This window comes from Xiphophorus hellerii, chromosome 17 (assembly GCF_003331165.1).
Source record: "Xiphophorus hellerii strain 12219 chromosome 17, Xiphophorus_hellerii-4.1, whole genome shotgun sequence".
Lineage (NCBI taxonomy): Eukaryota > Metazoa > Chordata > Actinopteri > Cyprinodontiformes > Poeciliidae > Xiphophorus > Xiphophorus hellerii.
Window position 1 is genome coordinate 16,515,424 of NC_045688.1, and position 16,896 is coordinate 16,532,319.

At 42.3% G+C, this 16,896-nt stretch overlaps 1 protein-coding gene across 12 annotated transcripts in view; it reads left to right on the forward strand.

Annotated features, from left to right (window-relative positions):
* The window catches only part of nav3 (neuron navigator 3), a 313,027-nt gene that overhangs the window by 288,467 nt on the left and 7,664 nt on the right, over positions 1-16,896 (forward strand). For 8 of the 12 annotated variants that reach the window (XM_032589235.1, XM_032589225.1, XM_032589229.1 and 5 more), the window contains 15 exons: positions 1,027-1,110; positions 1,935-2,046; positions 3,243-3,367; positions 6,585-6,608; positions 6,965-7,131; positions 8,702-8,855; positions 10,167-10,353; positions 12,278-12,375; positions 12,463-12,558; positions 13,598-13,766; positions 13,893-14,128; positions 14,465-14,619; positions 14,769-14,840; positions 15,835-16,031; positions 16,139-16,257. In XM_032589235.1, coding sequence (XP_032445126.1) covers positions 1,027-1,110; positions 1,935-2,046; positions 3,243-3,367; positions 6,585-6,608; positions 6,965-7,131; positions 8,702-8,855; positions 10,167-10,353; positions 12,278-12,375; positions 12,463-12,558; positions 13,598-13,766; positions 13,893-14,128; positions 14,465-14,619; positions 14,769-14,840; positions 15,835-16,031; positions 16,139-16,257 — 1,995 coding nt within the window. The remainder of the gene's footprint in view (positions 1-1,026; positions 1,111-1,934; positions 2,047-3,242; positions 3,368-6,584; positions 6,609-6,964; positions 7,132-8,701; positions 8,856-10,166; positions 10,354-12,277; positions 12,376-12,462; positions 12,559-13,597; positions 13,767-13,892; positions 14,129-14,464; positions 14,620-14,768; positions 14,841-15,834; positions 16,032-16,138; positions 16,258-16,896) is intronic. The other 4 variants (XM_032589228.1, XM_032589230.1, XM_032589233.1 and 1 more) reach the window with 1 other exon arrangement.

Here is a 16,896-nt window from a genome sequence, read left to right on the forward strand (position 1 = left end):
CTGCATCCCCAGGTGATGGATTGAGTCATGGAGAGAAACCCTTCTCTGATGTGTATGCCACACATTTTACTCTGCAGTAGTCCAGAGAGACACAGAGCATCAAGAAATCCACGAGCAATAATTTGATCTGGTGAGATGTAACATGTCCTCCAGGACGATTTAGACTTTTTTCCTATTTTAAAAGTCCCAGCACCAGGTTTTAAGCTGTTAAGGAAAAACAAATCTCCACATGCAGCCTTGTCTCAGTTGCCTTCAGCAACAATCAGTATTAATGGCTCTTTTAAACACAAAAGTTATGTTTTCTTCTCGCCAAACTTTCAGAATAGAAATAAATTTATGGATAAACACCTGGTGTCTTTGAATGGTTCTGGTTTCGAGACACAGTTCTTACTAGAATTATTGTTGTTTTCATATTCTCTCTTACACCCTTCCACATTATCTCAAATTAGAACTGTAAATAATGTGTTAATTGAATGTGATGGACAAAAAAAAAACTGCATCAGATTGAATAATTGGGGAAATATTTACGAGTTTAATCATTTTACAAAATATAGTGAATACTTTGAAGAACCGCGTTTTGACACTGGCGCACCGTCATTATTTTGCCCATTCTTTTTAGCAAAATATCTCAAACTCAGTCGGTTTTGCCACTGATTCTCAATTGGGTTCAGATCTGGACTTTGACTTGGCCGTTCTAACACATGATCAGACTGTAAAACAGTTCCAGTGTAGCTGTGGCTTCGTCTTCTAATGCTGTAGTTGGCTAACTTCTGAAAGCAAATGGTTTCATAAGATTTTAATTTTAAAAATTCGAAAACCCAAAACATTTTCCATCTACTTCCCAAGTAGGCACTAATCTGTGTTACCTTGTCACATCAACTCCCAAAGAATACATTGGAGTTTGTGCTTGTATGTAACTGGTGAAGTCAATTATATAAAATATTAAACATGTCTTATTCAGTTAAACCCAGTTATTCTGAAATGAAATCAGAGCGTCCTAATGCAGATGTCTCGGTGTGTGTGTAGGCTCACCTGGTGGCCGCCTTCGAGAAGAGCCTCAGCAACATGACCTGCCGCCTACAGAGCCTCACCATGACCGCCGAACAAAAGGTACGAGAAATTACGCCTCACTCAACAACAGACTAAAGGAAACTGCATTCAAAGGAAGAGAAATAATTAGGAAAAGGAAGCTGTGCCATTTCATTAAACTCTTTCTTGAAAGGTAGAACATGGTGGAGAATTACTGGATTATTTCTGTTATCTTCAAAATTTGGGTGCTGCCAAAGTCTTGAGTCTTGCTAATGTCGTAGTTTCCTATTATCTCAAGATTTGCCTCACTTAAGACAAAGTTCGACATTGCTTGAACTGTCTGTCCTTCAAAAGAGCTCAGCAAGAGCTTCCCACTGATCACTGCATCAGCATCAGTATCTTTAGCTCAAAGGGCTGACAGGACCTGGTAGCTTTTTAATCCTCTAGGCGCTAAAGCAGACTAGAGGGAGGCCTTTGTCAGACAACACGGTTCTAACTTTTAATTAAAGCAGCAGCCCTATCTGCAGCTCTCAGTGGGCTGTGGTGGAAGAAGAAAAAGGAGGTACCCTCTCCTCTATGAAGTCAGCTCAACAAAGAGTGCAGCCTTTTTTTCCCCTCCTCAGAGCAGGGGGCGCTGGCTCCGACATCTAATGGGAAAACTTTTCCTCCTCCCTTTCTACTTTAATAAAACTATTGTCAAAGCCAAACTTGGAGAACTTGTTCACATCAAAGCAGCTTGTGTGTTGATTCCAAAAAAAAAAACTTCCAAAGGGCTCTAGTCTGGGCACATTTTATTGCTATATGTGTTTTCGTCCAGGCTACAAAGATCCCATCCTCTCTTAAGTAGTGTTTCTGTGATGCTAAAAAGAGAACTTCCTGTTCTTGTCCTCGTTTTGCCGCTGCAGGAGTCCGAGTTGGCCGAGTTGAGAGAAACCATAGAGATGCTGAAGACACAGAACACCGACGCTCAAACGGCAATCCAGGTGGCGCTCAACGGCCCGGACCACCTACACAAAGGTAGCAAAACCAGCAGGGTGTGCTCTCTAAACTACGACTATAGCTGAGGTGTTTGTGCGCCATTGATCATTTTTACACTGCGATTCCTTTACTGCAGTTGGCTTGTTTTCTGAAATGTTTCAGATCATCACATACATACATTTTAGATGAAGATAACCAGACCTGAACCAAAAAGCAGTTTTGAAATGAAGGCTCCTCTCTGAAGCTTTGGGACTCCAGAGAACCACAGTAGGAGTCATTATACTCATTGGGGAAAGCATAGCGTCTCGTTATAGACTCATCCAATAGGACAACATCTAAAACTCAGGATTCATGAGTCAACAATAAGAAACAGACTCGGCTAAAATGGCATCTGTGATTGAGTTCCAAGACCAAAGCAACATCTGACCAAAAAGAAACCCAAAAATCTAGATGATCCCCAAGACTTTTGGAAAAACACTATTGGGTGAAAAGACAAACGTGGATCATTCTGGAAGGTGTGTGTCCCGTTAAATATGCTGTAAAGCCAACTTCAGGAACAGCAAGGCTCGTCGTGAATTCTGTTTTCTAGCAGAAATCCCTTAAAGGGGCAGTATTGTGTGAAATCAACTTTTCCAAGCTTTTTGTCATGTTATAACATCATCAAAAACATACCTGGAGTGTTGCTTTGAGAAATATGCTTAAATCTCCTGAGGCAACCATTAGGCTGTGCAAAACGCTTGAGGGAACCAAGCTTCTGGGGTTTTTAAAACAATGAAGATAACACGGTAACTTCATTGTGCTATAAAATTACACTATGTGCCTGGAAAACATGATACTGCCCCTTCAAGGAGAATGCTCAGCCATTAGTGTGCGACCGAAAGATTAAACGTTCATGGCTTGTGCAACCGGACATTGATCCACAAGCAAACAAAAGGAAGACTTTGGGATGGAAAAGATGAAATAATGTCAATACCTAATTTTTGTCTAATTGTAAAATGAATTTGACTTGAAACATTTAAGTGTAAGAAATGGAAGTGATCTGTGACCTTCTCCAGTCACGAAACAGCCTCGGTCAGCAGTAGCAGTGATTGGCTGAGGCCCTCTCAGTGCACCAGCCTCAGTGTAGCGTTACAAAGTCTTACAGAGGCAAAAGCCCCACACCAACTGTCTCGTTTTCAGCCGCTCTCCAGCTTAGTGTTTTTCGCACTGAGGATTGCTTTGTCTGTCTCCTTCAGACCTTCGGATTAGGCGGCAGCACTCATCGGAAAGCATGTCCAGCATCAACAGCGCTGCCAGTCACGCCAGCATGGGCAGCTTGGGCAAGGACGCCGAGGATAAAAAGAAGAAGAAGAAGAGCTGGGTAAGTGGAAAGAAGAAGAAGAAGAGAGAAATTAGCATGAGAATTACACAGGCAGGGGATAAAGAAAGCTGCCACCACTGTAAGTGAAGTCACAGGAAGAACTGAGTGCTCCCAAGGATTCAGTAGCTCGTGGAATCAACTCAGTTTCTATATGATCTTCAGTCTGACATAATTGTGCAGACATATTTGCCCACTCTTCATAGGATTAATGGAGTTTATTTTTGCTGGCATCTGTATGAAGTTGCTGCCTTTGCGTTTCCATCAGGTTGAACTCTGGACTTTGACATGTCCATCAGAAACCTTGACTTTTTTTCCTTTTCAGTCCTGTTGTTCCAGGATTACTGCTGGGTTTGGGGTCACTGTCCCTCTTTGGCTCAAACTTCACCTGTCAGAGCGTCGGTCTCACATCTGACTCTTGAGTTCGTCTTATGCCAAGGAATTTCTGATCGACCATATCGACACACACACACACACACACACACAGATCTCATTTCTTTTATGACTGCAGCTGAAAAGTAAAGTCTGCAAAACTCCTGAAACCTTTGAACTACAGATGTCAACAAAAATGTGTCTTAAGTAGAAAATGTTTCAACACCCTAAGTGCCAAAAGCTACTTTTACAAGTAACTTCAGTGAGATGCTTCTTGTATCCATCTACCAGTTGGTCTGAGGAAACATTTCCAGCTCACGTCCAGCTCTGAGATGTTAGAGGGGTTTCCCATGTGTGGTCATCTTGTTTCAAGTCACCCCAAAATATCTCAGTGGGATCAAGGTCCAGGGTTTCACTCAGACTTTGTTATGAATTAGTTTTCACATAGTCTTTTTCTGGAATTTTATCTTTAAATTGCACCAGACATGTTCCAATTTTTGTCTACGTTCTTTTAAAGTGCAAAGGTTTTCCCCTTTGCTCACCTTTTCAACATCCTCCACTTGTAGATGGTTTTCTGGACAGAGTATTTTGAGTCTCTCACTGGCCTCATAAGTCACTAAAGCCTAGTTTCCGAAGGCTTCATAGAACTCTTTGGATCTCATCTTGGTGTTCACAACCATTTGCACAGACAGAATAATGATTTCCCCACCATTTGCAACTGATGTGATATTCCTTTGTGTGGGTTTAACCATGTTAAGTGGAAGGGTGTCCTGATTGATTCCTCACCAAAAATGGCCTTTTTCATCATTTTGTCATTGTTCAGTGCCATTTAACGACTCAGTATTTTATTAATATCTCATTATTGTTAACATTCAGATTAAAAGTCTGACTGAGCACTTCCTCAATGTTGCACAGCAGCACAAATATTTTACTGCTATAGACATCGGGAGCTTTAATTCTTTTCTTACTGTAAAGTCATTGAGATTTCTGGAATGACTGACTCTTGAAAAGATCATTTGTTTTTTATAATTTTTCTTTCTTACTGTTTATGTTGGTATTTGTGCATCTGCTTTGTGATCACATCATTGAAGTGCCTTCAACATTTACCGCTCTACATGTCTTCCTGTTGCTCTCACATTTGACTTTTCATTATCAAACCACAGAACTCAAAACTGCCGACAAATCCAGTCAGAAATCCTGAGCAGAATTCAAAACCTTCCTTCATTCTTTCTGGTTTTACTTCTTGCTGTTCTGCAGCAGCTCAGCAGTCTTTATTTGCTGCAGCTCCCCCGAGTCAGTCGACATATTAGAAGTTCTGTCTCGACCTCTGTTGCAGAAAATACTACTTGAAGAAAATAAATGCTTCCCCATAAATTGAAATGTAAGCTAACAGCCATAAAGGTCACCAGCTGGATCCAACAGATGCTGCTACTGCAGCAAAAATTGCTCAAATTATCGGCGGTTCAAAGAGAAAGGTGCTAAACAGCACCGCTAACCGCTAGTTAGCACAGCTAGCTAAAAAGTTAATTGCACTAACCCTAAAGCACTAATCATAAACATTGTGCTAATGCTGAGGCACTATACCAACATGGTATTTAGCTGAAGCTAATGCTAATGCGCAAAATGAAATTATGTGTTGTAGTTTAATGACACAACATAGTATATCGCCCTCAACAGGGTCAAATTTGTTTTTACACACCTCCATATATGTTTACACTTCAGGAAGTGATTCTTGGGAAAATTCTGCTACATTTTTTGCTGCTTTTGCTAAATTTGACCACATTAGGGCTTCAGCCAGAAAGCATACAGGACATCAGCAGATTTTAAACTGTTCACTGATGCATTCTAGGTAGAGAATAAATGCCACTTACTGCACCAAGTCCTGGGTGGGAAACCTGGGAAGAGAAAACAGAACTGCTGGGTAAACGGTCTTCCCACATTTCAAAATAAGAGCGTGTATGTCAACGTCTAGCTACTTCTTAACTACTTAACAGTCGATAACCAAAACTTAAGCACAGATGTTGAACTTTATTCAACTGAATGTTTACAAAACAGCCAAGTAAATTAGAAATTTTGAATTTATTTAGAAAACTTTACTTGGGGGAATCTAAGTGTTAAACGTTTCCAATGGAGGAAAAATCAGCTCTGCTATTAGCAGATTAGCGGAACGGGCGATAGATGCATCTGTAAGCACATTTTGTGTACAAGACAATTCATATTGTTTACAGAAAACTCAAGAGTAAGAGTTTAAAATCATAGGCATGAATTAAACAAACTACAACAAACTAAAATAAGGAAAGAAAGGATCACTGATTAATTCAACATAAGAAAAAGTTGATAAAATACTTCTTCAGCTGTCGTATGCCCAGCTGAAAAAGGTGTTTTCAGCCTGGATTTAAACATTGTCAGAATGGAGGCCCGTCTCACTTCTTCAGAGAGACGGTTTCAGATTTTAGGAGTATAACACTGAAATGTTTTGTCCGGTTGCTGTAGCTTTTTTAATATGAATGTGTGTCCTCCAGACCATCTATCCATCCATCCATTGTCTGAACCCGCTTATCCTTGCAGGGCTGCTATTCCCACACTCCAAATAAAACAGGTTCCAGACGGATTTTGCAGAAATGTTTTCCGTTCGGACAAAGTTAACTTTCCCAGTCATATAAACTGCTGTCATTGTTCATCCCTCTTCCAGCTGTAGTAACTGTACCTTCTCTGCCATGCTTTGTAGAACACAGCCACTCTCAGCTGTTACTCTGAGTGAATACAGTCTGCTATAGATGGGTGTGTATTGAGCACGTGTGTGTGTGCGTTTGCGTGCCTTAACGTTGGGTGTGTTCTGCATCTTCAGGTGGCTGATTCCATCCCAGCTCAGGTCAGTGGTTTCCAGAGTGTTTTCCGTTTCAGTTTTCCACTAGTCCTGTCCTAATCACGGCCCCGCCTTCATCCTTACTCCTTTATGTCTTTCTTTGGAACGTCGGCATGGATACAGCAACCCTGCTCCTCCGTTTCTCCCCTGTATGTTTGTTCATCTCAATTGACTCATCCTCCCCTCCGCCCCCCGGCTCCTCATTCTCATTTCTACTTACGGCCTCGCTTTTCTGCCTTTTTGCCTAAAACAGACCGCGGCTATTGCTTGGAAACGAGTGACACCCTGATCTGACGCGACACAACGTGGCAGTGGAAACCCGTCAGGAACTAACGCGCGCTCTCTTGTTTTGTGCGTTGCAGCTGCGCAGCTCTTTCAAGCAGGCGTTCAGCAAGAAGAAAAGCAAGTCGCAGTCGGCCCACGACGAGATGGAGGAGATGACCGACTCTGTGCCCTCCTCGCCCAAGCTGCAGCACGACAACAGGCAGGGCAGCATCGCCACGCTGCGCTCCTCCCCCTCCACCACAGAGTGAGTCCGCCACGCACCCCGACACCCAAACACGCAGTCGCCTCTTTGGTTCCTTTTTCTCCTTTGAGTTAATTTCATTTTCCTTTGTTTCCTTTAAACTAAAATCGTCACCTCACTCTCCCCTCCAAACACTTTCTCTCTCTCTCTCTCTCTCTCTGTCTCCACACTTTTCTGAAATGTTTCTCAACCTGCCGTAGCAAGTGCATTTGCGACAGCAAGTCCTCCCCAATGTGGACGGCAAAGAAAAAGCTTAACGGTCATGTGGTCTACAAACACAGATCTCGGTAACGGGCCTGCTCCCCGGGAGTGTGTGTGCACTGGATTGTGTTGGTGTGACTTTTCTCTTTTCGTGTTCAGCACAAAAGAATAACAGAGAAGAAGGGCATAATTGACCTTCTTTGTGGGTTAGGGTTAGTTTAGACATGATTTTCCAACTTTAATTTATTCACTCAGTTCAATTGGGAGTATAACAGCCCATGTAAAATAAATAATGCCAAAAACCGAAGCTGACAAAAACAATAAGTTGACTACGTTGGTCAAACGTAAAACTAACCTGCAACAAACCTTCTTTCAAATAGTTCACCAAGTGCAATTAAAAATTCCAAACATAATGTGAACTAAAGCATAAAGCATGACGTCGCTCAAGAGCACAAATGATAGAATTAGAATGAATAGATCAGCCCTTATGGGTCAGGCACACCGATACCCGACCTAGAATTTTTTTCAACATTGACACTGATACAGATATTTGTATCGGATCACTTGAGCTGTTTTTATTCGATATTTGCTTATGCAGGTGGTCTCATTGAGATCCAAGATCTCATTTACAAGAGAAACAAATACAGCAACAAAACAAGCAATTAAGAGATTTGATTAAACTAAAACGGATAATAAAATATGAACTAAATACCAGAGCAAGTTTTAAGGAAGATTTTTGTTTTGAACAGTGGGGGGGGGGGGGATCTGCATGTTAAAAGCTGCAAAGGACTGGAGTTGGAATGAAATGTTCAGATTTTTAGTTCTTAAACCTTTACGTCCGCTTTTTAATTACTGTCTGCTCTAATTTGTGGTGGTCTATCATATAAAAACCCAGAGAATGTGGAAAGGTTCGAGGAGTATGAATATCTTAGAAACGCTGCAGACAGTCAGCATGCAGCTGCTGCTGTGAGACAGCTGGTGAGATTATTCCACTTTAACATGTCAGGCATAGTTTTCCTCTGGCATGTGGAAGGTTTTCACACATAAACGCATGTTTTTTGGGGGGGTTTTCTGAAAAAAGACAAATCTTTCCCTCTCCAACAAACCAAATTCTCTCTTGTAAACACCTGAACCAAAGGGCCTTGAATGGGAGCGATTCGCTGTTCCAAATGCTCCACTTCCCCGTCTCACCTCGCTGACGGTCATAAACCTCCCCTCAGAACTCGAGCTTCCCTGTTTCCTTTAAAGCAAATTCTTCTCCAGATTGTGTGTGTGCCGTGTGAGTGAGTTTGGTGTAACCCCAGAAGGTGACCCTCCCTCCCCTTTACTCTCCTGCGCTCCTCCCTCCCTGTTTTTTTAACCACCGCTTCAGGCTGTGCGAATGCACGGAGGCCGAGGCCGAGATCATCCTGCAGCTGAAGAACGAGCTCCGGGAGAAGGAGCTGAAGCTGACCGACATCCGGCTGGAGGCTCTCAGCTCGGCGCACCACCTGGACCAGATCCGGGAGGCCATGAACCGCATGCAGGTGAGGCTGGGAAAACCTGGGAAATCATTCGTAGAACCACACAACACCAGCTTGGCTTCAGTAGCTTCTTTTCCTTTAATGAATATTAATGCAAAATCTTGTAACAGGGTTTTAAAAAGTCTAAAAAAGTTTAAAAAAACAAAACAAAACAGGAAATCAAAGTTTAAAGCTGCACTATGTAACTTTTATGAATGATATTTGTTTTACATTGTTGTTGAAACTGTCACCATGTTGTGACAGTATGGTACGAGACAGATGATCTGTAAAAAAAATTGAGCTCCTCTTCCTTCTCCCTATGTTAGCAAGAAGAGCCAGGAGGCGGGTCTTAGCGCTGTCAGTCACCCTCGCATCCCCCTTCAGCTTCTCCTCACCATCAGCAGAGACTTTCACAAATGCTAAGACTAGCTAGCATGGCCACCAATGAGGGTAGATAAACGATTTTATTTTAAGTTCTTTCTCCGCCATTAGCACATTTAGCAGCGAATACATGAGGTCGATCGACAGCGCTAAGGCCCGCCTCCTGACTCTGATTGGTTGTTCAACAGGAATATAGCTGTCTTAAAATGCATTTCTTAAGACAGTTAAAATGCATTTCTTATAATAGTTTAGGAAGGAGATTATTATACTGTCACAGTTTTAGAAAATATGTAAAAAACATTTTTTTAATAAAAGTTTTTTTACTGCAGCTTTGAGAAGATTACTGCTGATTTTTTTTTATACAGATATAATTTCGTCTTTTTGATGAAGAAACTTGAATCTTCTTTGACAACTAAATTGATAACAATAAATGGTTTCTTTTGTTAAAAATGTTAATTTGAAAGTTTCTGGTAATGTTGGTCTTAACAGCCTTAAAAAGTCTTTAGAAGGTGTTAAATTTTACTTACTGAATCCTCCAAGAACCCTCTTAATACATAATATGTAATTATTATTTTCGTATTTCAACTCCATTGTAGCTGTGTCAACAAATGACTTGCTTATTTTTCAAATTTTTTCATGTCTTGCTTGCTGCGATTCCATCTTTAAAAAGCAAAGCATGCGGTGAAAGAACGTGTCAAATGAACAGGAACGCCTCACTTAATCGGATCTTTGTACATCTGGATTATCCGGTTTGTAGAAGCCTTTCTGTCTGCCCTCAGATCTCAGTGATCGTTTTAAACTCTTTATCTGAGACTTAACTTCAACACAAAGGAGGCCTTAAAGATAAAAAAAAAAAAAAAACCCTTGCAGCACCATAATTGCAGTGCTACGCATTCAGAATAAATAACTGCTAGCCGTTGGGAGCTGCCGTCACTTTATTCCTCCGACCCGCAGAACGAGATCGAGACCCTGAAAGCGGAGAACGACCGGCTCAAGTCGAGCGGGAACGCCACGCCCACGGCGACGCCCGTCAAGATGGCCCGGCCGCCCTCCGAGGCCTCCAGCACGTCCTCGTCCTCCTCGCGGCAGTCGCTGGGGCTGTCACTCAATAACCTCAACATCACTGACACCATCATGTCGGGTGAGTACGCCGTCAATCCCATCGGTCTTCAGTGACAAACGATGTCAGCTCTGGACTCTAGAGATTGTTCAAACTAATTTTCTACTTTGTCGGTTTAAAGTGTCTCTCTTCATTCACCTGTGTTTACCGGATAACTGCAAAGGAATCTGGTCGAAAAGGCTTATTTCAGGAATAAAACGTTCCCCTCTGATGACCTGCAGCAGGACAGAACCCTATTCGGCAACGAAGTGGAGAATATCTCCTTGCTCGGTCCGTTTCAGAAAAAGAAGTCTGTCCGTTTTGCTCATTCAGTAATTAACAGGAAAGGCTTGTTAACTGATGGCGAAAAGAGCGAAGAGCAATGGCGCGTGGACGAAGGGAAGAAGCGGCTGTTATCACCTCAATGCAGTGCATGCAGCAAGCAGGAGGCCAGCTGAATACCAAGTGGCCCCTTCCTCACGCTAGAATATGGTTCAGAGAGAAAAGCATTCAGAGTTGAAGTGTGAAGTTATGTAAACTGACATTGGCTAAGTGTGATGTAAGATGCTGTTTTTGTTGGAAAAGCGTAGCCATTTTTTTGTAATAAAATGCAGAAAAGCCTCGGGTTCGTCGGCTGACATGTAGGTTTGATTCTGGGAAAAGAAGAACGGCAATATGGAGGAGCATTCAGCAACCTGAGAGCCAGAAGATAAAGAACATATTGAGAAATAAATAACTCGCAGTACATTTACATTACATTTTGTTGCTAAAATCACTTGAACAGACACACGAACCTTAATCAAGTCTTATTGTTAATCCAAAGGATCTAATATCGTCATCTTTTTAAACTGATGGCCTAAGCCATTTTTTTGCCAAAAGTGTTTTTTTTCCTAAAACATCCTTTGGAAAGAAAGAGGTGGTGATTTTTCTTTGCAGAAATCACTTTTGGGAAAAAACAGAAATGACTAAGACCATTATTTTAGATGATGTGGTTTTTTTTTTTCAGCTTTAACAGCTTCAACTCTCCTGCTGAGGTGTTCTACAAGGTTTAGGATTGTATTTATGGGAATCTGACCTTTCTTCCTGAAGCACATTGGTGAGGTCAGACACTGATGTTGGATGAAAAAGTCTGGTTGGAGTATGTAGCGCTAGGTAAGCCATTACTGTACGAGGTCATTCCTGTACAGTAGTGGCATCAACTAACTCGTTCACTCTTTGGTTACCTAGCAACAATCTGTTGAGTAACTTGCACAGCAGCAATTTCAGGTTTCGCCACATTGCCTCATAACTGCGCAAAAGTGAAAAGAAGAACGGCATGGAGGGAATGGAGAATATGAGTGGAACATATTGGTCATGTCACCAGTTTGGGAGTGTTTTTGATATTCAAAACTAATCAACAATTATCAATATAAGTCTGATATGAAAGGGTTCTATTGTGGTTAGCCACAATATGGTGGCTTGTTTTTCTGCCATGTTACCCAGTCCTTGGAATCAGTCCTCTGTGCAAATCATTGAAGTTCTTCTGAAACCAAACTCGGTCACCAATGTCTTTATAGGCGTAGTAGCGTTTAGTGAACTGGTGATCAGTCATGGTGGAACAGGAAGGGGCCATCCCTAAATTGTTCCTACAGAGTTGGGAGCATAAAATAGCCCAAAATGTCTTGGTTGGCTAAAAAATTGGGTTCCTTTCTCTGGAGCCATGGGATCAATTCCAACCCCTGAAAATCAACTCCCCTGCCATAATCCCTTTTCCTAATCTTACACTTGACACAATGCAGTCAAGAAATGCAGTTCATCGTCACTTTTATAGCGTCTGCTGGTGTTTGGCATCACGCATGATGATGGAATGCTTGGACTGTGCTGCTTGTCCATCTTGAGAGACTCGGCAGCAAATTTTACAGAATAAACTTCAGTGACCAATTTGTTTGGAGGTAGTCAATGTGTTAACAGAACGTCTTCCTTTCAGATATTCTCCTGGACGACAGCTACGAGGGAAATCTCCGTAAGGAAAGTCGGAGTGTTCGGATAGTGGTCACCATCAGCAGCGGGCCAAAAAGCACCAAGGTTTGTTGATGACCATTCATCCTGCTTGGATCACAAAAATATATCCGTATTGTTCCTGATTTTTGGTTTCTTCTGCCGACTCTTCAGGTTCCACAAAGCCACGAGTACTTGATCGGGTCTATAGGTGTTAGTGGGAAGACCAAGTGGGACGTCCTGGACGGGGTCATCCGGCGGCTCTTTAAAGTAAGCAGATCGACAGAATTTGTCTATCTTGAGTTCTTAGAGGTTAGAGACGATGTCAGGATTTGAATGGTGAACCGTTTACGCTAACTCAGGTAGAACATTAAGGCTATGTGGTTGATCCTAAAGTTTAATTTTTTGTTTTCTTTTGCTGAAATCTGGAGATTTTTGCCTGGTTCTTCATACTATCTGGCCTCCATGTGAATTTTTTACGACACCAAAGCAACCAGCATGCACAGAGAAGAATGTAGACGTCACAGCAGCGCTCTGTTTATGGAAGTAATACTGGATGCCGCGTCAATGATTGGATTTTAAAGTATATTTATACTGTACAGTAGTCGACAGTATTGTCACAAAATCACAAGTCAAAGGAAGCTAAGAAAAATAAACCACAACTAATAGCAAAGGCCTTTTGTGGTGTATTGAATATAACTTCTGTAGGAAAATCTGTTTGGATGTGTAGTCAGATTGTGATGTGCTTCAGTGACAAGCACTTATTTCATAAGTTCATAATTTCAATTTTCAGCCATTGGTTTCATCCAGGGCTGCACAGTGGCGCAGTTAGTCTCCCGACCCCACCAGGGACAAGGGCGTAAGAAAATGGATGGATGGTGCCATCCAGATTTATCGCACCAGCTTCTTCTGGTGCAGAATTATGATTTATGTCTCACATTAATGACGTAAAAGTCAGATAAAATAACCGTTCAAACTGCAGACGCTTTAAAAGCAGTTGGATATGTGTCAGAATTTGTGCCACATATGGAAGTGGCACAAATCAGATTTTTCTTTAAGGGGTGAAAAGCTCAAGATTTGTGAAAATCGCAAGATACACTCCACCATTACTGTCCATGTTTACTTCGTGCTGTACTGCGAATGTGGGATGCTTTTAGGTCACTTACGGTTCACACAGGAGTTCACATGCAAGTTGAAAAAGTGAACGACAACTCAAAGCAAAATGAGAATTGCGCCTAAAGGCCTGCAGTATGAATGTATCCATAGCTAGCATTGCCGCTAAGCTTCCTCTGCCTCCGTCCTGCTGCAGGAGTACGTGTTCCGGGTGGATCCTGGGACCAGCCTGGGTCTTAGCTCTGACAGCATTGTGGGCTACAGGATGGGGGAAGTGATCCGCTGCCATGCCTCCGAAGTGCCTGAGCTGTTGCCCTGCGGCTACCTGGTGGGCGACAACAACATAATCAAGGTTCACCTCAAAGGTACGCTGACAAAAGAATCTCTGTCAGGGTTTTCTGTGGGTTTCTTGCTGGCATTAAGCTTCCTGGTGGTTAAACTCAGATTGTTATCTTGCGGGCAGTTTACCTTTCCATCCGTCCTGATCGTAGGTGTGAAGGAGAACAGCATAGACAGCCTGGTATTCGACACACTCATTCCAAAGCCCATAATCCAGCGGTACCTCAACCTGTTGATGGAGCATCGGCGGATCATCCTCTCAGGGCCCAGCGGCACAGGGAAGTCCTTCCTGGCTGCCAAGCTGGCCGAGTACATCATCAGTCAGATGGGGCAGGAGGTGACTGAGCACAACGTGGCCAGCTTTAATGTGGACCAGAATTCCAGCAAGGTATCAGAAACCCACAGCTCGTCTGTTCTCATGTTTGATTTTCTTCCAGAAACATCAGTAGATTTTCTGTGATGTAGCACAAAGAGGAGCACAACTGAAAAGTGAAAGGGAAATACAGGGCATGATTTTTAAGCCGTTTTACCGATGTAATTCTGAAAAATGTGGCATGTAGTGATAGTTCCGGGCTTTAAAATAGCTTAACCTTATAAACAAGGTGTAAATAAGTTTAAGGAGTATGAATACATTTACAAATACCGTATTTGCTGTTGTTGGAGATATAGCTTGACTTCAGTTTGGATTGGATTGCTCTAAATCAACGACTGCTTCCTCCCACAGGACCTGCGTCAGTACCTGTCCAGCCTGGCAGAGCGTTGTAACTCTGAGAGGACAGACGCAGAGCTCCCCCATGTGGTCATCCTGGATAACCTGCACCACATCGGCTCGCTCAGCGACATATTCAACGGCTTCCTCAACTGCAAGTACCACAAATGGTGAGGAGGACTCGAAACGCCGCGCGGTCCATCACGACTTCCGCCAAGTCGACTCGAGTCCCATCAGTTTCCTTCACATATAATCAGCTAACTGAGGAAACATTTGTCATAGTTGAAGTAACCATGTTTTGTTTCTCTTCCCTTTGCAGCCCATATGTCATCGGGACCATGAGCCAGGGAGTCTCCTGTTCTCCCAATCTGGAGCTCCACCACAACTTCAGGTCTGACGCCATATTGTGTTCAATTCAAGCTCAGCAAACACAACCAACACTGAGCCCTGATTTATCTAGTTCTACGGGAGGAGGAAAATTACAAAAATAATGCAAAAATTTGTTTGACGTTCAGTTTATCTAAAACCTAAATCGTTGCTGGCTAGTTAGGGTTAGTACACATAACTGTCACTAGCTGCGTTTTTATTGACCACATGTTTGCCAATTAGACATTTCGAAAATAAATTTGCTTTATGGAAACACTGCAATTTTGGGGGGGGGGGGGGGGAAATGCCCGTTTTTCTATATAAAGTTTTGGCTCTAGGATGAGGTGATTTTTACGGCCATATCAAAATTGGTTTATTTATCAAAACTGCAATGGAAACACTTTTTTCAGTCACTTGATCATCGATGAGATGTTATTACTGGTGCAAACCATAAAGATGAAGATGACAGGAAGTAGATGGTGAGAGAGATGGTGCGGCATGTTTTGAAATGATTTAACGCATGAACAAGCTTATTGACATGTGATTTTAATTGTGTTTCTTATTTAATGGACTAAGCTTTGTCCTCAGAGAACCACTCAGCTCCTTCAGACTAGCCAGCAGCAATTAGCAAAAACCTGGTGAAACTGCGCATCCGCTGCGCTCATTAACCCAGCTCCACCTCAGTGCAAGTCTGGTAAAAACATTGTTTTTGTGATGACTTCCTAAAGGCGGAGTTTCAAAAAGAGCAAGAGCTTCTTAAAGAGACATCAAGGCGCTAAACTACAAAGTCCAATTTCTTTTAAGCCACAGTTTACATATGCAGCCTTTTTATACCAACTGAAGGTAACAGTTTCTTGGTTGTGGTATAAAATGGCACTGTGTGCCTGGAAAACACAGAAAACTTCCTCTTTGTGGCAATCTTCATTCAAAATCCCTCAATTAGAGAGCTAAATGAACCTTTTACACAAATGGATGAAATGTCATCATCGCTGATGAGCCAATGTCTTGCCCCGGTGTAGGTGGGTACTGTGCACTAACCACACGGAGCCGGTCAAAGGCTTCCTGGGTCGCTTCCTGCGCCGGAAGCTCATCGAGACAGAGATCGATAAGAACATGCGCAGCAACGACCTGATCAAGATCATCGACTGGATCCCCAAAACCTGGCAGCATCTCAACAGCTTCCTGGAGGCGCACAGCTCCTCCGACGTCACCATAGGTCACTTCAGAACACACACACACACGTTAGCCTCTGTAGAGTTAGCAGCAGACAGACATTTGAATGTCCCTCCATGTGTGTAATGTGTTCCTGTCTATTCACCGTAGGGCCTCGTCTCTTCTTGTCCTGTCCCATGGAAGTAGAAGGTTCCCGGGTTTGGTTCACAGACCTGTGGAACTATTCCCTGGTCCCATACCTGCTGGAGGCTGTCAGGGAAGGACTACAGGTACATAATAAATATCTACAGTACAGACCAAAAGTTTGGACACACCTTCTAATTCAATGAGTTTTCTTTATTTTCATGACTATTTATAAGGCAAGAAATCCCACTTATTAACCTGACAGGGCAGGTTGACCTATGAAGTGAAAACCATTTCAGGTGACTACCTCTTGAAGCTCATCAAGAAAATGCAGAGTGTGTGCAAAGCAGTAATCACAGCAAAAGGTTGCTACTTTGAAGAAACTAGAATATAAGGGGTATTTTCAGTTGTTTTACACTTTTTTGTTTAGTGCATATTTCCACATGTGTTATTCATAGTTTTGATGCCTTCAGTGTGAATCTACAATGTCAATAGTTATGAAAATAAAGGAAACTCATTGAATTAAAAGGTGTGTCCAAACTTTTGGTCTGTATTGTATGTATGTATTTTCCTGGATCATACACATATAGTACAGCTACATTTATTTCAAATTGGTCAAGTATGCCCCTCTCAAGATGATGCACATTATAACCTGAAAACAGGAGAAATAACCCAGGAAAACTGTTGGTTGGTAAATCTTTTAGTTGGTTCTTATTGATTTACATGGCCTTACGCTGCAAAAACACAAAATCTTATCGAGTATTTTTGGTCTAGTTTGTAGTGCA